This window comes from Xenopus laevis, chromosome 5S (genome assembly GCF_017654675.1).
Source record: "Xenopus laevis strain J_2021 chromosome 5S, Xenopus_laevis_v10.1, whole genome shotgun sequence".
Taxonomy (NCBI): domain Eukaryota; kingdom Metazoa; phylum Chordata; class Amphibia; order Anura; family Pipidae; genus Xenopus; species Xenopus laevis.
In genome coordinates this window covers 76,849,481-76,871,693 of record NC_054380.1, presented here as the reverse complement: position 1 = coordinate 76,871,693, position 22,213 = coordinate 76,849,481, and the positions used below count along the sequence as shown (strand labels likewise).

Here is a 22,213-nt window from a genome sequence, read left to right as displayed (position 1 = left end):
GCATGGCGGCACAGTTGTTAGCATGGATGCTTGCAGATCTGGGAAACAAAGTTTCTTTACTGATACGTTTGTTGTCCCCATACTGCAATTGTGTTTCCTGTATCCAAATTGATTAATGGAATAATGTTCTGAGATACTATTTCTAATGTCTCTCACTTTAATATGCAGTGGGGATGCAATTAACTTGTGCTCAAGCTTCTACTCATCCTCAGATATTCAACTGACTTTGGCCTGAGAATAAGAGTTGCTCTTTACCAATCTCTAGTGATCACTGAGGTAATACCTGCAAAATTGTTAAATTTACATTAATATGGTGCACTAAATGAACACAATATACTTTTCTGCCAAATAAAAGGTTTTGACAAATCCTCTACTCATTATCTTTTGTTCAAACAAGATAATTTACATGTACATCAAAAATAGATGCAACCAGAAAACATTAAGAAGACAATAAATGAACATACTTTATAAAGTGCAGTAGGACGTCTGTGACAAACTTGCCAGATCTCACAATGGGACTTTCTGGTTCATTAAATGTGCGTGTATTATGTTCTATATAACGCACCTCCCACATTAATGTAGAAAGTCGCCTGTTGAGGGAACAAGTAGTGTTAATTAAGAATTTCAGAATATTTTTCCAGAAAAAAAATGCAAAGCAGAATACAAAAAATTACCAAATCATGCTCAACTTTTGTTTTAGATGAAAATGCACTCCTGAATTAAAATGAGTATCCTCAAATAGATAAGAGACTCAAGTGCAGTCACTACATTTGTCAAATTCTAGATTTCAAAATGCATGGGGCTTTGCACAGTTCCTACAGCCAAAGCACCACAAACAAGTCATGATGGTATACAAGGGATTTGATGTTACTGTTGTAAAGTCAATGCTAGTGGCAAAAATAAATTATTGAGACCATTGCTGGTTTTACACACAAAACTGGTGATTTACTATGAATGAAAATGCTGTTTTATGAAACTGCAAAGAGACACAGCTAGGGATTGTTGGCTGACAGCTTCCTAGTTGTCAAATAGGAATTCAGTCATCTCTATGGAGATTCCCCATTCATAAAGGTTTGCACTAATGACTGATTATATTAATGAGGGTCTCAGAAATGCAGCCACATACCATACCAAAGAGAAATAGAAAAAAGAACCCTGCATTAATTGTTAGCCTTAATCATAAGATTATTTCAGAATGTCAAAAAATTGACCATAATTTGTGTTTATATTACTTCTGTTTAGCAAAGCAAACCTGTAAAATCTGTTCTCTAGCCGTTGCTTGATTGTACTTAGATCAGTTGGATAGGCCACAGCAGTGCTATACATTGGATAGGCTTGGAGGTCAACAGGAGCCACAAATGCTGAGGCAATATCTAAAATACAAACAACGTTACATAAATGAGATACGAGAATATCCAACTGTGCCTGACAGGAGTTGAAAATCTTAAATGAACAAGACCACACCACTGTTACCTAGTGTCATCAACTGATTGATCCCAGCAGTAATTCTATCACACTCTTCATCTCTGCTTCTGCAACCCCACTCTCCATCAAGACTTCTATAAAGCAATGAGCGAACTTCACCTTCTGTTAGTGGGACACTTGTGCCAAGCTCTTCTGGAAATACAGCTACCATATACAAAATGAACATTAAACTCACTAGTAATATTCATTTATAATTTTCACACATAAAAGTCTAGGGAATAAGTTTATTTCTGCTTTAGGCTTATGTCACAAATGCCATTTGTAAGGTCAAACAAAATTGCTTTGTTTGACCTTACAACTGTAGCTTTGCTGAGAAGCAAACAAAAGCAGCATTCACACTATTGGGGCAGTGGAGCAAAGAGCTGCATATTCCTAAATTACAGGGCCGGCAGATGTCAGAATGTAGTTAAAAATGGCTCTGAGGGCATGGAAGGATACATTGTAAAACTCTGTTAAGTGAAGCAAACACAGCTAGGCTGCCCTAAAGAACCCCGAGTACTGAGAGGAGGGCTCCAATGTAGCATCAAAGACAAAATGTCCGCCCTTTTATTTACAACAAGATGTATGTTGTATGCATATAGGAGAAATGCTGCCGTCCCCTAGGGAATAATTGAAGAGATGATTTTTATCAGTAATAACATCAGAACCCAAAGGGAAAATGTTAGGTCACACTCGCAGCTGACCTCTACAGTATTAGCAGACAGGATGTGAGCTTTCCATTGCTGTATAAAGGACCAGCAATAGTCACAAGCAAGCAGGTTTGTTTTTTGTTTTTTTAAGTTTTAAGAGGCTTAGTCATAATGAAAATCTGCCCCCCCATTTTTTTTTCTTTAAAGAATACTAACCATTATCAGGTACAAGTTCCATGTCCCAAAGACTCATTTTTTCAGTGTCTCCATTGTCCCAGCTGAAATAAAACATAACATGGGTTAGATAATATTAGTAACAAGATTCTGCAGCTATAAATTTAATTTTTCCTTTGATATAATCTAGAGATGCAGAGGTTGTCGGTGCAAGGATCACATCGACGAGTTGATGGGCTCCTTGTCCTCAAGATTTTAAAACCTTCCCAACCTGTCTAAGGTGCCTATACATGGGACGATAAGCTGCCGACTTTTAATTGGCCTATTTATGGCCTCCTTTACCACTCAGGCTACAGCCCACTGGGACTGGATCACTGCAGTTACCACACTACAGAAAAGACTTTAAGAGCAGATGTTAAAATGGACAAAACAATGTACAATTAATTAATTAGAGCTCGATAAATAGGGCTTGTGCTTTTTGTTTTATTATTATTTTAATTAAGAAATATAAATGTTTTATTAATGGCTCTAAGCAAGAAAATTAAGCCGTTAACATTCTGCCCTGCTGAGTTACTGCTAAACGATGCAGATCCTTCCGGTCATCATCTCACTGACCCTTAAATAATAAAAAAAAAAAAGAAGAATCCATTTTCAACAAATTCTAATCTTAATGTTGCTTCATAATAAGCAAAGGTCTATAATGTCCTCTTTAAACAGAAGTAAAACTGAAATGGTGTACTCACCATTAAATCTCTTTCTCTTCAGTCACTTGGGGGACACAGGGACAATGGGGTATAGCTGGTACCTCCAGGAGGGCAGAACACAACAGAAGAAGAAACTAGCCCCTCCTCTACTGGCTATACCCCCAGCAGGCAGAGCTTAGCTCAGTTTGTTCCAAAGTCAACAGGAAATATAACTATGTAACTGACCTTAAGAACTGTATAAACGTTTAAAAAACAGAACATGTCTGGCGGAAAAGCGAAGGCCTCAATCCAGGGAGGGAATCCCTGTGTCCCCCAAATGATTGAAGAGAAAGATTTAACGGTGAGTACACAAAATCTCCTTTTCTCAGAGTCATCTTGGGGGACACAGGGACAGTGTCCCTGTACTAAAGCTGTCCCCTAGAAGAAAAAACTCTTGTGTGGGAGAGTGAGGCCTAAGTGGAAGAAACCACTGCGGCATGAAGTACCTATCTGCCAAAGCAAGTGTCAAGAAGCCGCAAAGTTATCAAACTGATGGAATTTAGAGAAGGAATGGACAGAAGTCCACGTAGCTGCCTTGCACAGCTCTTCAGCGGATGCTTGGTTTCTGAATCCCCAGGACGTACTCATCCCCCTGGTGGAGTTAGCTGTGAGTCTGTCCCTTTGCAACGTAGGCTTGCTGAATCGCTTGTTTGATCCAACGGGAGATTGTGGCCTTTGTAGCTGAAGTTCCCTGTCTTGGTCCTGCTGGAAGAACAAAAAGGGAGTCCGTCTTACGAATGTCTTGAACTCTGTGTAGATAGAACTCGAGAGCACGAACAGGATCCAGGGTATGTAGGGCCTCTTCTTTAGCGTTGGCCAAAAGGTAGGTATGGTAATCTCTTGATTTAGGTGAAAATTTGAGACAACCTTTGGTAAGAAGGAAGGAACCGTACGGAGGACTGCTCTGTCCTGGTGGAAAACAAGGAGAGGCGTCCTGCAGGACAGGGCACTGAGCTCTGAGACCCGTCTTGCGGAGGCAATCGCCATAATGAAAACAGTTTACCAGGTGAGTCACTGAAGAGACACTGAACCCAGCGGCTCAAAGCGAGGTCCTTGAAGGGAACGCAGCACCAGAGATAGATCCTACTGGGGAGCTGGAGCTCGTACTGGGGGTGCCACATGTGCTACCCCTTGTATGAACGTCTTGACATCAGGCAGAGTGGCAAGGCGTTTTTGGAAAAGAACAGATAAGGTTGAGAGCCCAGGGACAACCCCATGGACAAACTCTCTTGTAGGAATTCCAGAATGTTAGGAAGAGAGAATCGTCTGAATTCAGCATGCTACAGCCTTTGAAAATCCCTTCTGCTCCCCAGGTGGGTGGAGTGTAGCCACCACAGAAGGGAGGTTCTCATCTCTTGAGAGAGTCGAAGCTCCTGAAGTTGGGATTTCCTCTTCCAGCCCCTCAGGATGTTCCACTGGAGCTCTCTGAGGTGCAATGGAGCGAATGGGACTGATTCTATGGTGGAAACCATGACTCCTTTCATGCAGAACTTGACCATGTGTAGTGGCTTCTGTAGAAGCAACCTCACTAGTGTTTGAAGGTAGCTGATCTTCTCTTGAGGTAGATAGATCCTCTGTGTCTGAGTGTTGAACTGCATGCCAAGGAAAGTCATGGACTGACTGGGCGTCAGGGACAATTTTGTCAGATTTAGAACCCAGCCCAGCTCCTGCAGCTTGTCCATGGTTGTCTCGAGCGATCTCTGTGCATCAGAGAAGGAGGGAGCTTTGATCAGTAGGTCGTCCAGGTACAGAGTGTCGTTGCGGCCATGATCTTGGTAAAGACCTGAGGTGCTGACATTAGCCCGAATGAAAGGATCGTGAACTGGTAGTGGCAATTCTGGAAGGCAAATCGTAAGTATTTCTGATGCGGAGGGAAAATTTACACATGTAGGTATGTGTCCTTTATATCGAGTGATATTAGGAACTGACCCGGAGACATGGCTGCGATGACAGATCTGAGAGATTCCATTTTGAATCTTCGTGGTCGAATAAATTTGTTCAGTTCTTTGAGGTCCAGAATGGGCCGGACCAACCCATATTTTTTGGGAACTATGAAGAAGTTTGAATAGAATCCTCTGAAACATTCCCCGAGGGTATGGGTATGATCACCTCTGCGAGGAGAAGGTTGGAAATAACATCTAGAAAAGCTGATCGATTTTCTGGCTCCCGTGGCAGCCTGGACATGAAAAACTGATGGGGAGGAGGAGAGGCAAATTCTATGTGATAACCTCGAGTTACCACTTGGATTTGAGTGACCCAGGTATCTGCGAAGCGCCCTAACCTTCCCCCTATTGGCGATGTGGCTACCGGCACAAGTTCGCGTCATGTCCCCTGTCTTGGGGGTGTGTTTTCTGTTCTGCCAAGATGGTTTTTGCTTGCTACCGAAACGTCCTAGATTAGCAAATGACGGTCTTGGAGGAGATGATCTTGTATGTTTGGAAGGGATACAGTTTCTGGAAACGTCGGTTTGCTTGGAAACGTCTATCAGGTTAATCCCACTACAGTTGAATGATCAGATCAAGTTGAGAGTGGGAGGGGAAGACTGGTGATGTCTTGCTGCGGTGTTTAAAGATACTCTTGGAGGAATCGGTTACTGGAGATTAAATGTCTCAAGGACTGAGCCGATTAGTGCATCCAATGAGAGTCTGGGGGAGTCTTCATCCTCTTGGTCTGAATTTGAGGATAGTTCCCCCTTAGAACGATCAGAGTCATCTTCCAAGTCTAGTGGAGGAGAAAAAAATCCTAGGAGAGTCGCTTTCTTCCTCTGAAGGAGAAGGGGCTCTCCTTTCCCTTGGGATTATCAAGTCGGGAAAGGAGCTTGTCCAAGGAGTGAGCTAATTAAGGGATTCTGGTGGCCAACTGGGATGCCCACTCTGGAGTGGTATGAGCTCTGTGTGGTGGAGAATCCCTCCTAGGAGAGGATGGTTCCCCTTGAATAGCCTGGTCCATCAGAGGGGGGGGGAACAAGTTCTGGGGATTCAGGGTCAGGCGGTTTGCATTTACCACATAGGGGTTCTTTAAGCCCCTTTGGAAAACGTTTGCGGCATTTGACACAGGCTAGAACTTTCATTGTGGCCACAGGTGCCCCCTGGAAAAAGGTAATCGCTGGGTTGCTTAAGACATGTTGAGAATAGTAGTAAACCCTGTATTGGCTGTGTGACTGTATGTGTCACAGCAGGGGCCCTTGCTAGATGGGATTTGCAGAGGTAAGCCAAACCTACAGTGGTTATGACCGGAGGAGAAGGGGACAGAGTTCTCTGCAGTGCCCTTGGTACTGGTAGCACCAGCCTAATAACCCCCTGTACGTCACCTGTCCCTGTGTGAGGAACCGCCACTGGGATCTGCGGCCGCTGACAACGTGGCACTGAATGCGCCTGGGAAGCTCCGGTATGAGTTTCCAAAATGGCTGCCACTAAAGAGGCGCGCAAGAACAGGGGAACCGCGCAAGAGCAGATGCGCACTGTAACGTGAGGCGCCAAGGACTGTGGGAGCGCTCAGTGCAGCCCCAACGTCCTTACTGCGGCCTTGTACCACCGCTCCTAATGTAAGCAGGTCTGCTTAGTGCGTCCACTTCTTCCAATAGATAGATGAGGAGTGTTGTAGACACATGTTTAGGCAGGGGTTGCTGACCCGTCTTTTTGGCACTGCCTCTGTAGGAGCGGATGGTGGGGAATGCGGCCCTTCCCAGTGGGGAATTCCCAGAGAGGGCAGGAAGGTGAATTCTCACGTGTCCTTGAGATCCCACTCCTCTGTCTGCCAGCCAGCTTCCTCTCCACCTGAGGGTAATGGAGATTTCAGTTAGACTGGGTGGTCTGTGGCAAGGCACTTAGACCCCGGAGATAGGTCCCACGTAGGATGCCTATGGGGGTCCTCTACTCAGTGTAGAGGTCCTGAGCATCCCCTGGTGTCAAAGTACATGACAGATAGCAAAATAGCTTAAAATAACCTGAGGAAACAACACAAACTGGGCTAAGCTCTGCCTGCTGGGGGTATAGCCAGTAGAGGAGGGGCTAGTTTCTTCTTCTGCTGTGTCCTGCCCTACTGGAGGTACCAGCTATACCCCACTGTCCCTTTGTCCCCCAAGATGATGGAGAAATATACAAATTCATACCCTGAAAAACACTGGTCAATATACAGAAAATTATATTTGGCTTTATAAAAGAAGCAATTAATTTGCATTAGGAGGTCCAACGGTCAGTAGAACTGATTTGGCACAAGTATGGAATCAGTTATTTGGAAACCTGTTATACAGTCCCATAGATCCAACAATTACAATTTTAGGAAGTTACCTTTTCTCTGTAATACAAAAAACAGTACTTTGTACAAATATATAATTATCCTTAAGGCAAAATAATCCTATAATAATTAATGATAAAAATAATTTTGGTAATGTTAACTTTTTTTAGTATATTTAAGGTGTGGAGATCCAAATTAAAGTCACTTTATCTGGAAAACCCTATGTCCTGAGAATTGTGGGTAACAGGTCCCATAACTGTATTTGATTCTGTAAAAATTTGGAAAGAATTTTAAATTGTTATATGAAATAGTTCAGTTAAAATGGTGCTGGTCTTGGTGGATTTGGAGAGCATCTACAACCCCATCCCACATTATGGGGATGTGGAAGCCCTCAGCATTTACTTTGACAAATTCCTAATTGGATAGGAAACTGAAGACATTTGTTCTGAAACTACTGAAGATTGCCCAGTTTTATGAGCATAGTGACATAGCATAGCTCATAAAAAGGTTACAGATAAAGCATTGGTATATTAGCCATTCAGTCACAATTCCACATATATCTAGGCCAGCAATAAAATTTTCACCTCTTATGTCACCTTAGCTGATCTTCAGGAAAAAAAAACTGTCACTGTTCAGAACCAATGCTTTATGGGCATTTACTCAGAAAAAAGTCTGATTTTAATAATACATCACAAATTAAATCGCATAAAAAAATATCAGGTCACCATTATTTAATAGAAATATCAGTATAATCTTAATACATCCCCCCTATCTTGTTGAACATTAATGGCATACATCATTTAAAAATACTTGCCAAACATTGTAGCATTGGAATAAACTATCTGTATAGTCCTGATGAAGTGGTTCTTGGCTTTCAATAGTTCCAAACCACCAAGCATCATCAATTACAGATCGGAACCGGTCACCTAGAGAAAATGAATGTTCTGACTGATAAATAACAAACAAAATGCTGTTTATACATCATTTAACAAAAAAAGGGAATAGGTATTCACATTTGCACTGAATGTTTAGTTATTGTAAGGCAGATGGAGTGTTGGCTTCAGTGATCTCAGTCTGAGCTTTTTCTAGCGATAGCCTAAGGCTGAGCACAGGTGTGACCCCCATATTCACAACTATAGAGGGCTTATTTATGATTGATCTTGCAATAAAAAAAAGTATCTATAATACAGTACATTTATCTTTACACATGATTTGATGGCATCCAACAGAAATTTTACATTAAAAAGAACTGGCAGCAGTTTAAACAAATATGTGAATTTCCGCTTACACTTCTTAATCACTGCTATTTGTCATTATTTTACTCAGCCTCAGGCATGTGATGACACACTTATAGGAAAAAACCCTAAATAAAATTATCAATCTGCAAGAGAACTGCAGTTTTTCTAATTCTTCTAATCAGAAAAAAAATTATCCCTTAAAACTGTCCCTATCTCCTATGTTTCTAGAAGGCTTAGATATCTGGGTTTTTTTTCTGGTAGGGTATAGTTCATAAACCGTGAAGGGTTTTTCTTTTGAAAAACTTATTTTTTTCCTTTTTCTTTATGCAATTAAAAAAAAAAAAAAGACTGTTTTTCAGCAGAGCTCATAGAAAATACAATTAAGGGTAAGGACACACCTGGAGATTCGGGAAGATTTAGTCACCCGGCGACTAATTGCGTCTTCTTTGGGTCGACTAATCTCCCCGAACTGCTTCCCCGTGTCTTCCGTCTGCTTCAATGAAAAAACGCATGCGCCAATGCACTCATGGCACTTCAATTTCCGATGTCGCCTGAAGTTTCCTTATGAGTAAACTGCTGGCGACTTTGGAAATCGAAGCTCCGCGAGTGTATTGGCACAGGCGTTTTTTCATTAAAGCAGATGGAAGATACAGGGCGACTTAATCTCCCCGAATCTCCAGGTGTGCCCTTAACCTAAGGGCAAAGGCCCTTGCCACCTGGTTTCATTAGAATCCCCGCTTGTATAACACTTTACATGCATTGATCCTGTGTAATGGCAAAAAATTGCTCTTAATATACAAACAAGATTACAAAATCTTTTACAAACCTATGCTCCACTGCCTGCGTCTTGCTTCATCAAACTGCTGACGGAGAACCAAAAAGTCTATCACATCCGGCATGTCATGGTACCTAATTATCAACAGTACACAATGATTACTAGAGGGCTAAATTCTCATTACGGTTTAAATAATGCATTAATAAGACAGCAAAAAAGTTATTGAAAGGATCCTCTGTACCTAAATCTAATAAAGTTTCCCTAATTGAATTCAGTGGTAACCATGTGATCATAGATTGATAAACAATTGCAGCAGCACTCCGATGTTTGAAAAAACTTTTTATTCGTGCAACAACGGCAACGTTTCGGACTATTTCAGCCCTTTATTCACACTGAGAAGATCACAAAATTGCAAATGTATTATAAATTAATACATAAATAATAAAAAAAAATCACAAGGAGACCCTTTTTAATTTAAAGAGGTGGTTCACCTTTAAGGTAAGTTTTATTATGTTATAGAACGGCCAATTCTAAGCAACTTTTTAATTGGTTTTTTATTATTTTTTTTATAGTTTTATAGTTATTTGCCTTTTTCTTCTGACTCTTTGCAGCTTTCAAATGGGCATTGCTGACTCCATTCTAAAAAACTAATGCTCTGTAAGGCTACAAATGTATTTTTATTGTTAACTTATTACTGATCCTTCTATTTGGGCCCTCTCCTATTCCAGTCTGATTGCTAGGGTAATTTGGAACCTAGTTGCCAGATTGGTTAAGATGCGAATTGAAGTGCTGCTGAATAAAAAGCTAAATAACTCAAAAAAAATGAAAACCAATTGCAAATTGTCTAAGGATAGCACTCTCTACATCATACTAAACGTTATCTCAAAGAAGAGCAACCCCTTTAAAGGAGAATTCAAACTTTAAATTAAAAAAACCCTACCCTACATAGACCCCCTCCCTCCCCCCCAGCCTAGCTGCCCCCCGGGGGAAATGCTCCTAACTTTTTACTTACCCCTCAGTGCATATTCGGGGATTGCAGTTCACAGCAGCCATCTTCTTGGTCTTAGTGTCTTCTTCCAGCGCTTCGGCAATTTCCATCCACTTCCGCGAATGCGCAGTTGTCTCAAACCGGTAAATTGCTCCAACTGCGCATGCTCTGCTTCGCCGGTCTCAGGTTACCGAAGACCCGGAAGATGGCTGCGGTGAACTGCGATCGCTGAATCTGCACCAAGGGGTAAGTAAAAAGTTAGGGGCATTTCCCCGCAGGTGCAGCTAGGCTGGGGGGTTTTTACGCAGGGTAGGATTTTTTTTTAGTTAATGGTTGAATTCTCTTTAAAGGGGCCAAGATTTCAGGAGGAAAGCATCATCTTCAGTGATGATGCATATTTCCAAAATCTTTATTTCAAAGAACTGGATGAACTGTGATGCACACAGACGTTAGACCATACAAATTCTAGGTTTCGACACTCCAGTATTAAACCTTTCTATTACAGGAGTTAAAATTATATCACTTGCACTGTAAAAACTCAGAAATTCCATCTTGTAAAAGCAACATACTTCATGCAAGGCTACATCCAAAAATCATGAGGTGTTACATGTTATGCTATTCAAATACTTGCAATTAGGGGAAATAAGAAACTCTATATAAATTCAGCAACCTATTATGATATCAGTGTCACTTATTGAACAGGTCCAACCAAAACAAATTGCTAGCACATGAAAAAGTATAATCTAACATTCAGTCTTTTTTATGCACAGATTCCATCTGTATCCACCAAAACTCTGCCTCATGTTTTTGACCTGCAAATTAAATTCTGTACCATTTCTGAAATCAAGTTTACCTTTAAGCAGATGTATGTAGAGCTCACTTAAATAACAGATTACAGGACAAAAGAAAAATCTGGTAAAAATTACTGACCAACACATATCCTTCATGTAAAGAAACAGAATTTCTGGTACATTATAAAGAGTGAGCTTGAATAACATTTCTAGGCAAAAGGAGCCCCTAAAAGAGGGATATTCATACTCACCAATAAATCATTTTCTCTTCTCTTACATTGGGGGGCACAGGTACCATGGGGATGTAGATACTGCAGCTGTAGAAAGAACGCTAAAAGGTTAAAAGTGACTCTTCCTCCTGCCCAGGACTACATCCCCTGCCTGCTTCCGTCATCTTCCGCTAAATGGATCCTTACTGATTGCCCCTTCAGGAGCTGTCCAATGAGTAAGGAAAATTTGCACGGAATTCTAAGATGTTGTTCAGTAAAATGCTTTCTGTAGCATTCCACTTCCCCTGAACAGTGTGGGTGTCCAGCACGCCTCCCCACCCGGGCAGACTGGCGTCTGTCGGGACTATGGTCCAAGGGTGGTTGTGGAGGGGCTTGCCAAGCAGAAACGTGTGGTTGCGACCACCAGGAGAGGGTGTCACAGATCCTTGGTCAGTCTAGGTCCAGGCAATCCACACTCAAGTGCTGCAGAATAATGCTCCGGAGGGACCTGGTATGAAGCTAAGTGCACGGAAGAGCTGTAAAGGTCAATACAATCATCCCTAGTACCCTCATGGATACCCGTGAGGGGGTTTTGTCCACTGACCGAGAGATATGGGCTGGTTGAGGCTGCTGATCTTGTTGGGAGTCAGGAAGGACCTCTTTCTGTTGGAATCGATAATCAGGCCCAGATATTCCTAAAGTTATTATGGTGAGAGAGAATCGATTGGGTGGAATAGCTTGGAATTCGGTCAGATAACCCTGACAGATCGGTTGTAGCACCCAAGGGTCTTATATATGGTGGCTGCCTAAGAGTGGGCTTGAGAGGATAGGTACCCCTTCAGGCAGGTGTGGGCTTGTTGGAGGACTTCAAAGAAGACCACTGAGGGCCCTGCTTTGAGCTGTATCTTGGGCGAGAGGACTGTGGACTTCTCCGTCTGTTACTTGGATCTCTGCTGGAACAGACAAAAAAATGGGAGGTGCTTCAGAACTTGGCATGTTGGTTTGTGCAGTAGAGTGCTCTCCGTCACTTGAGAAATTATCTTATCAAGTTCCACTCTGAAAAGAAGCTTTCCTACAAAAGACAGGCTAACATAAGAGCATTGGAAGTTAAGTCTGCCGACCAAGACTTGAGCCACAGAAAACAGTGCACCACCACGTATTGGGCCAAAGCTTTGGTCACCAATTTGGCTGCATCAAGAGCCGCGTTCCCAGTTGGTGTCCATTATCTGCAAGAGTATCATATCCATAGAGAGGTCTAGTTATCCCAACAGCTGCGCAGGCTGTTCGATCCAAACTTCCATGACTTTGGATACCAAGGCTATGATGAATATGGACTTGAAGGCAGCCCCAGAGGTGGTGAAAATCGCTTTTGCAGAAACCCTCCATTCTCTTGTCCACTGCGACCTTGACGGGCGCTGCATCCACTACCGGGATGGTGGCGGTCTTAGTCTTAGACACTGGAGGGTCTACCGACGGTAGCATGGATCATAAATTGTTGCACTCCTGTGGAAAGAATAGGTCTAGGAAAACCACCTGGACAGCTAGACTCTGGATCTACTTATCTAGTTGATCATACCAGAGATTATTTCATCATATCAAAGATTTTTTTCCCCAGCTCTAAAGTGGAGGTAGAGCCCTCCAGACTTAGGGTTTTCAGCACAGCTTGAATTAGACCTTCAACCTCCTGCAGAGATCCTGGGGCCTGCGAGTCTGATTTCAATTACGGCCCAAAAATCCCTGTCCCTCCTCCTCCCGGGTCCCCTGAGGAACCAGTCCTTGACTCTGAGGAGGTCTCTTGGGGTCGGAAAGGGGCACATCACTGTGCATCTGGGGTGGGGTGAAGAGTCATTCGAGAACTCTGTCTAGAGCCTCTGGTAAGCGAGCAAGGGAAAGCATGAGCGCAATTTTGGGGTCCAAGCTCACTGGATCTGCTGTGGAGCAGGGAGGGGGGGCATGGTTGCAGGGAGTAGACCAAATGCACGGATGGATTTAGAGGATTTGCAGGAAGTGCAACAGGGTTCAGCTGAGGCTGCCTGGAATTTTGTTTTGCAAAGGGTGCAGGCAAAATAAAAAAACAAGGGAGTAGTTCTAGCCTGAGCTGATGGTCTGGGGAAGGAGGTCTCCTCTGGGTTATTTGCCATGGCAATAGTCTGATGAGAGGGGGGATTGAAGCAGGTAGAGGGTGTAGTCACTTTTCTGCCAAGGATGCCTGTGTGCGTCTGAAGCAGTCTGTGAGGTATTCAGAGCTACGTGTGGCTGAAGAGACTGGAGTGGCTCCGGAATGCTTGTAGCTTCAAGATGGCGTTGTGAAGAAAACGGTGTGTGTGTGCTCCAGGTGTACTGCAGTGTGACAGAAGTAGTCGCCAAGAGATTCATGATGAAGGCGGTGTGCCAGAGAAAGTTCCCAGGAGATTCAGGGTGGTATTGTGGAGCGTCCTTTCTGTGGAGAAGTTCTGTTCTGCGAACAGTAATAGCACTGGTGGAGGTGATGCCACGCAGGAGATCTCACCCATAATCAGATGAGACCTGAGGGTTTTTTTCTACAGGGTTTCCTTCTCCTTTAAGGATTGGTTAAGCAAGTGTAAAAGGTAAACATATTTACCATACGCCCAGGAAATAACATTTGGACAGCAAACACATTCTGATTATTATTTTTTCATATTACAGCAAACAGCACAAAAACTTCACATTCGATGCTGCCTCCTTGGGAGGAGGAGACATTATTTAGCTTTATTCTAGTTAAACCCCACCACCGCATAGTGAGCGCTCCCTTATTTAGAAGTCAGAGTTCTTCACATCTTTAAAGTTTTATTGCTTATTCAAGGGTAAATACAAAACCATAAAATGCAGATATTTTTAAATTTAAAAGAAAGGCAGAACATATTTCAGCAAAACAACTACTATGCAAGTTTTCTATGCAACAACTACGCAAACCAATCGCAAATTGTCTCAAAATATCTCATCATACTAAAAGATAATTTAAAAGTGAACAACCCCTTTAAGACCTGGGTTTTCTGACACCGTGTAAGATTATGTGGCACATGGTGTGGTTTTTGTGCTGCACTATATATTACTTTCATAATGTTACCATGACACAAACTTAGAACATATTTCAGTACAGTTGAACTAGAGGTTAAGTAATCGGCCTTTAATGTGAGATCTCATGCCACAGACCTTGTTTTCATTCCCTGTGCCAACTACTTCTGATCCTAAACTAGTTACTTAATTTCTTGGTGTCCCAGCATACTTACTGCACCTATCATGAATGCTTTGAATTCTGCAAAGAGCTTTGTGTTCCGTGGAGGAAAAGCATTGTATTTCTGACAAATAGTGGTAGAAAATATATTTCTAAATTAGAACATGTAACTTCAAAACCAACTGGCCAACCAAACCGACTATTTATAAAATAAACAGTTTACTATTTTATCCTCTAGCTTGCATGCAACTTAAGTAATTGTTTTCTTACTTCATTGTGAAGGCTCCGCCTGTCAGTTTACCAGTGTCTGAATCCAAAAAAGCAAGCTTGAGGCAGCACAGTGTGGGTAGTCCAACTTCATACTTTATTCCGACAATTTTCATGAGCTCTTGCTCCTGCATAAATATAGATCAATAAAAAGTAGCTACGTTTTTATGCATTAGTTATATTCAATCTTTCCTAATCCGTTTTGTGGATTAAATCAAATACAAAGGTGACTGCCAGACGTCTACCCTGTTTTTCTTCTGATTTTGTTCAGCAGGAATAGATGAACAAAAAAATTTACAATCCAGCTACACTGAACTACACTGTGCACAAGCTGACAGATTTATATATATTGTACGCCTACATGTTAAAACCACTATTGGAGAAAAGTCAAATATTCTGTTCTATATATGAATGCAAATGAAAATCAATTACCCTTAACTGCATTTTATGCCAAGGCTGTTTTTTGGGATTAATTCGATAGATCTTGTTCTTCTTTGCCATCTCAACATATGCTTCATGACCTTGCCGAAAATAGTAAACCTGAACAGCAAAGATAGACAATGTAAGTTAGCATGAACACTGAATTCATTTTGAGCAGATGAGTGGTGTGTCTGGGTATAGATCAACTCTTCTGGGGTGATCCAGTAGGATGCCCTTACTTGTACATGTTATTAATTTAAGGGTGTGTGGAAGTGAAATAAAGGCTACTGTAGTAAGATGTTGGTACCAATGGCCTTCATCTGCTCTAAAGCAAAAGCAAGATGAGGAGCTCTGAAATAGAAACGTCTTTCTTGCAAATGTCTTCAGAACCTGATGGCCTCCTTGACATTTTTGTAGTAAAGCCAGCTTATCTGTTTCACAATTTACACACAATAACTTATTAACATTATTCAGCTTTCCAGTTGTAAGTGACATTTGCAGCTGTCTACATTTTGTAAAAGCAGCATGGAAAATGTTCAAACTGGCACCATACCTCATCACCCATTTGTGGAACAAAAGGACAACGTCTAGGAACAGTGTCTGTAATCCAAGCAGATGGTAGCCATTCTTCTAGGGAGAGGCCTTGTTCAGTCAGCTCTCCAATTGGTAGTCGCTACAGAAATAAAATGTGTATTTTAGTGCAAAATATATTGCTGCCCTTTTCAGGTTATTACATATGCCATGTTGATGCAAAACACCATTTTTATGTACAAATGTGTGTCTACATTTTTACAAAACAGTAAAAGTACAGATCAGAAAATGCTTGTGAGCAGGGCTCTCTGATCCTATTTTAATTTTGTAACCCATGTTAAATTATAGTATGACCCCTGTTTTTTATAAATTCATGTAATGCACTGTATACTTTGCCTGCGCTATATACATATAAATAAATGATGGTGGGGCAACAAATACTGCAATAAATATACACATTACAGAATTAGTACCATATCTTAAGAGACCGTACTAATTTGCATAGCACAAAAGGAATTCAGTTTTTCAGGCCATATTACTGTCATTATTATACTGAATTATATGGAACATGTTAGTTTACTTGGTTAAATGCTGTGATGTTATTAATAAATTAACCTGCTGTGGAAAAAATGGAAAGTGTATAAAATGAAATGTGTAGACATTTTTTATGTTTATCTCGTCTCATCTTATCCTTTCCCATCCTTTTTTGCTATTTGTATCCTTTTCCTTTGTAAATAAAGAAAGTTTCAAAAACAAAAGGAATTCAAACTGGATTTTCACAATAAGCCATTATCACCAATGGGGCAAAACTTGATTTTGTCAGCCCAAATAGAATAAAAAAACTGTCAAAAGTAATTTCATTTTCTCACCATGAAATATGCTGAGTGAATGATCATGCACTCAAGGTTGAAAAGCTCTAAAATTTGTGATGTGCCGTTATTGGGAATTTGGTTATTAAAGGGATTCGGTCGTGATTGTTATGGTGTAGTTTTTATTTCTAAATTACACTGTTAACATTGCAAATAATTCACTCTACAATATAAAATTTAATTCCTGAACCAGCAAGTGTATTTTTTAAGTTGTAATATTGGTGTGTAAGCAATCATCTCAGGTCATTTTGCCTGGTCATGTGCTTTCAGAAAGGGCCAGCACTTTAGGATGGAACTGCTTTCGGGCAGGCTCTTTTTCTCCTACTCAATGTAACTGAATGTGTAGCAGTGGGAACTGGATTTTACTATTGAGTGCTGTTCTTAGATCTACCAGGCAGCTGTTATCTTGTGCTAGGGAGCTGCTATCTGGTTACCTTTCCACTGTTCTGTTGTTAGGCTGCTGGGGGGAGCCGAGGGAGGGGGTGACATCACTCCAACTTGCAGTACAGCAGTAAAGAGTGACTGAAGTTTATCAGAGCACAAAGTCACATAACTGGGGCAGCTGGGAAACTGACAATGATTTAAAAATTAAATATAAAAAAAATATGTGCAACACTATTAACGGATGTGTATTGAAAACAACATTTTATTTTAAGATTTAGAAAAAGTTTTGGCTAAAAATTAAATCAAATTGAACAGGCTCCCAAACAAACAAGAATGTGCTTTTACCTTTTGCTTTCTTTCTTTGGGTGTTCTTTTCTTTGGTGAAGATGGTCCATCTTTCTCATCCATTCCTTTCTTTCTTTCCTTCTTCTGCTTTTGTTTAAACTTGTCAGACTTTTCTTCATCCTCAGAGCTGCTTTCTGCTCTCTTTGTTCTATGTTTCAGTGTTTTCTTTGGTGGCTGCAGGTTGATTCCAGCATCTGCAGTCCAGTCCGAGTAATCACTTGAATAGTCACTGAAATAAATGATTAAATGCTGAATTAAAATAAATTATCAGTTGAAGAATACATATGAACATCACAAGGCACGCAAAGGATGCTATAGACTATATAGTATAGACTATACAGTAAGTTTTTGCTTTAGACAAATAAATGCATGAAAAAGGGTGATTTTCTAATAAATGTTTGGAATGTTTAATAGAAATCTTTTAGTGTAATTTGTTCTTCTGGTATCTTTCTAGGGTAAGCAATTAAATCATGGTGATGGTATTGTGTCATCAATATGACCTAGATGCTGTCAGTGTGTAGAATATACGCATTTTCTCAGATACATATAATAATACTATAATTAAGGCGGTAAAAATATTTTACACTTTGGAGGCAGGTAACAAAAAAATCTAAACCACTCCATATTCGTTTCTGTGGCAAATGCTTGGTGTTAACTTATTTGCAAGTCACACCAGCAAATGCAATAAAATCGACCTGTGCAATTAATCTTATGCTCACTGTCAAATCAACACATCAACAGCCCTTCTGAAAATTTTTTATTTTTGATCTTGTTTTGTCAAGTGGGACAGACTGGGGGTCGTTTATCAACACTGGGCAAATTTGCCCATGGGCAGTAACCCATGGCAACCAATCAAATTGCTGCATTCATTGTTCTACTGGTAGCTGGCTTTAAAAAGCTAATCACAGATTGGTTTCTATAGGTAACTGCCTGTGGGCAAATTTGCCAGTTGTTAATAAATGAGCCCCACTGTGTATATACCCCTACCATAGAGGACTATAGGAAAAGATAAATGACATCCAGAAACGGATTCTCCCATGCAAACTAAAAAAAAAAAAAAAAAAAAAAAAAAAAGTAAAAAATGTACATATGATCTCTGGTCTATAACAATGGTCTTGAATAAAAAGTGACCATGTATGCCAACAACCCCCTCTGTTCTTAGGCAACCCAAATTATGCCCTTTAAAGGAGAAGTAAACCAGTGACCTCCCTCTACTGCCATCCTCCAAACTCCCTCCCCACAGTACACATTTGTGTGTTCAAATGGGCCATCTTCTCCTGTCTTCTGATCCTCTTGGGTTAGACTGGAGACATGGATTTTGGAGGAGCATGCAATCTACTTCCTGAATCGGCTTCTACTGTGTATGCCATCGCAAGATCTGTATCCGCAACTTACAGAGAAGATGATCAGAAGATAGAGGATGGCACCTTTGAACTCCGTGGTTGCAACCCTGCAGCTTTATACCAGGTCAGCACACAGGGAGATTTCTGAACAGAATAGCTTTTGCGGGGAGGGGAGCAGTGGTTTAGTTCTCCTTAAAAACTGCTTTGGACTTCGGCTTTAAGACCCTTCTAGACTCATACCACTACAGTGAGTACATCAATTTATTTTGGAGCAATTATCCACAAAGACCTAACAATGTTCACTGAACTGAATAATTTCTTAAGTGCAAAAACTGGAACTTTAAAGGGGATCTTTACATTTGAGTTATCTTTAAATATGACAGAGAATGTCATTCTGAGAGAATGTGCAATTGGTCTTAATTTTTTATTAGTTTTTTATTTATTTATTTATTTCACTTTTTTGTTCAGCAGCATACCAGTTTAATATTTCATCAGTTATCGGATTGCTATGATCCAAATTACCATAGCGGCCAGAGAGTGGTTTGGATGAGAAATTGATATATGAATTGAAGAGGGGCTGAATAGAAAGATAAGTAATAAAAAGTAACAATAATAAAATTGTAGCCTTACAGAGCAATCATTTTTTTTTGGTTGCTGGGGTCAGACACCCCATTTTGAAAGCTGCAGAGTGTCAAAAGAAAAGGGCAAATAATTGGCTATTGTATAACATACTCAAAAGTTAAAGGGATTCAGTCTCAGGAAAAGTTTTTTGTTTTTTTTCAAAACAGCAGAATTCTGCACTGAAATCCATTTTTCAAAAGAGCAAATAGGTTTTTTTAATATTTAATTTTAAAATCTGACATGAGTCTAGACATATTGTCAGTTTCCCAAATGTCCCCAATCATGTAAAGGTGGCCATAGACTTTACAATTACATTATAGATCTTTCCTGGAAAAGATCTTTCTAAGAAAGATTGTTCATTTCAACACACAAGTGTAGAGCTGAATTGTCAGATAATGTATAAAGGTAGAAACAACAGAATTCTGCCTGTATTGGACGATTGAGCACTAACCATGATCGATGTTTGGGTGCCTTTAAATGCCCCCAAGATCAAAATTTTCCAGCCAGCCTGATCGACCAGCCAATATGCAAGTCTTCTACCTATATTGGTTGGCTTGTTTCCCCACCATACATGCACCAAATATTGTACAAAAATTAGTTTTGTACGATATTATAAGTGCGTCTAAGGCCACCTTAACGGTGTTCTGATAAACTTCAGTCAACTCTTTTATGATGCACTGCAAGTTGGAGAGATATCATCTTGCTCCCTCCCCCCGGCAGTCTAACAATAGAACAATGGGAAAGCAACCAGATAACAGCTCCCTGGTATATCTAAGAACACTCAATAGTAAGTCCCCGGACACACGTGCGATTTCACCGCGTGGAAAATCGGCTTTACTGATCGGCAAGGTGGCGCGGTTTCTAAAAAAGCCAACCTCTGCGTAAATACACTAAGTGGTTTCAAGCTTAGGCAATGGCGCACCACACTAGCGTATTCACGCAGCGGTCAGCTGAAAGAACGTATGTGTGCCCGGGGCCTATAAATAAGTACCACTGTGACTCCTCCAGTTGCATTGTGTAAGAGGAACAATAGCCTGCCTGAAAGCAGTTCCATCATGAAATGGTGGCTCTTTCTGAAAGCGTGTGTGTGTGTGTGTGTGTGTGTGTGTGTGTGTGTGTGTGTGTGTGTGTGTGTGTGTGTGTGTGTGTGTGTGTGTGTGTGTGTGTGTGTGGTGTGTGTGTGTGTGTGTGTGTGTGTGTGTGTGTGTGTGTGTGTGTGTGTGTGTGTGTGTGTGTGTGTGTGTGTGTGTGTGTGTGTGTGTGTGTGTGTGTGTGTGTGTGTGTGTGTGTGTGTGTGTCTTGTTGGTCCAGGAATTACATTTTATACGGTACAGCAAATTATTTGCAAGATTATTTATCAAGTACAGGTCTGTTATAGAAGAGGCCCCAATTTAAAAGAATTAATGTGCCACAGTCATTTCGGCAGTAAGAAAACCTCAGAAAGAATCAAAGGCTCCTATCCATGTGGAGAGTGCAATATGTGCAATCAAATGGTGAAAAAGGAGATATTCCAAGATAGATTCGGAAAAAATAGACAAATACGAAACTACATAAATTGTAGAACGAGAGGAGTAATCTATTGTATAGAGTGCCCTTGCAATCTACGATATATTGGAATGACCACCCAGATGCTAAAACAATGTATGCAGAAACATTGCAGCACTATCAAAAATGCCGAAAATGACAAAAAAAAAACTGAAAAAATTCTGTCTACGGTGGCACAACATTTTAAGGCCAAACATCAATCAGATCCAAGAAAATTATCCTTTTGGGCTATAGTAAAAGTGACATTGGGAATCAGAGGCGGAAACCTGGAACAAGAGCTCAATACAGTTGCACCTTATGGTATTAATGAAAACAATCTGTTTACAGCGTTTATACATACATAATGGCAAAGACAATATTATAGTACTATTATAGTCTTAGTATACACATAATGCTGAAGGTACCATTATAGTTTCAGTATAGAAACCGCCATATCCAGTCCCTCATATTAAATATAACTTTATATGTTCCAGCAATTAACGTGTACAGAGGGTCTCTTCACATTTGTAGAGGCGGGATCTGGCATAGGATATGCGTCCGTCACTGAAAGACGCGTAGACATACATCCGTCACAGAACATAGTCTCGCGAGAAGATGATGTCGACGTAAAGAACATGCGGAAGTGAATGCGGCTATTAAAAACCGTGATCGAAGCGAGCGGTAATTGCCTTTTGAAAAAGTGACGGTCTCCTTGATTTTATCTTATAAATCACCGGATGGTGGGGTGGGATTGAGACTACTGAAACTTTCAATTTTACTATTAATTTTATCAGACTCTTTTACTTATCTATTTTCTATTCCAAGGACTGTGGGGTTTGCAGTTTTGTAGGTTAAGCTAGCCTCTTCCAACATAGATAGGAAGGTACAATTGAGACCGCAGCCCTACAGTTCCTGCCGTTCTACACCTTTCTGGTGCTCCTAGGGACTTAGAAAAAACTATTAGCCAGAATCTTGGGAGCAACTTCACCCTCTATACAATTTTTCACCTTCCTCAACTTTTAATTAAAAGGTTGATAACTAAGGGTTCATGATTGTGATCATATTAAATTAACTTTTTTAGATTTTAGTTAATTTATGCACAATTGAAATTTATGCACACTTTGAAATTGTATACCGTAGATTAAATGAATTGGCAAATCAATTAATTGCACACGGCACTTTATAAATTAGAACACATCCTATTAATTTAAAAATCAAAGCACAATTGATTGCACAGGTCACTTTACACTGTGCATTTTAATGAATTGCAATAATCTATTTTTTAGTTATAGTTAAGTTGGTTGATAAAACGTTAAGAGCGAATATAATTAATTTATGAATCAATTGGAGTTTTATGAAGCATTGGCACTTTAAATGAATTAAGTTGATTGAATCAATAGTGATGAATTCCTGGTTTTCCTCAGTTGATGTTGGTGCTGTGGGTT

At 40.6% G+C, this 22,213-nt stretch overlaps 1 protein-coding gene across 3 annotated transcripts in view; it reads right to left on the bottom strand.

The window, feature by feature from the left end:
- phip.S (pleckstrin homology domain interacting protein S homeolog) overlaps window positions 1-22,213 on the bottom strand; it is a 107,348-nt gene that overhangs the window by 15,414 nt on the left and 69,721 nt on the right. For 2 of the 3 annotated variants that reach the window (XR_001935949.2, XM_018265475.2), the window contains exons 23-33: window positions 17,281-17,509; window positions 15,705-15,824; window positions 15,164-15,271; window positions 14,735-14,859; window positions 11,311-11,376; window positions 9,332-9,414; window positions 8,082-8,193; window positions 2,331-2,392; window positions 1,474-1,629; window positions 1,253-1,373; window positions 465-590 (exon numbers count right to left, since the gene is read on the bottom strand). Coding sequence is in view for 2 of the 3 variants with exons in the window: in XM_018265475.2 (XP_018120964.1) it covers window positions 465-590; window positions 1,253-1,373; window positions 1,474-1,629; window positions 2,331-2,392; window positions 8,082-8,193; window positions 9,332-9,414; window positions 11,311-11,376; window positions 14,735-14,859; window positions 15,164-15,271; window positions 15,705-15,824; window positions 17,281-17,509 (1,308 nt within the window). In the remaining variant the exon portion in view is untranslated. The remainder of the gene's footprint in view (window positions 1-464; window positions 591-1,252; window positions 1,374-1,473; window positions 1,630-2,330; window positions 2,393-8,081; window positions 8,194-9,331; window positions 9,415-11,310; window positions 11,377-14,734; window positions 14,860-15,163; window positions 15,272-15,704; window positions 15,825-17,280; window positions 17,510-22,213) is intronic. The other variant, XM_018265476.2, reaches the window with a different exon arrangement.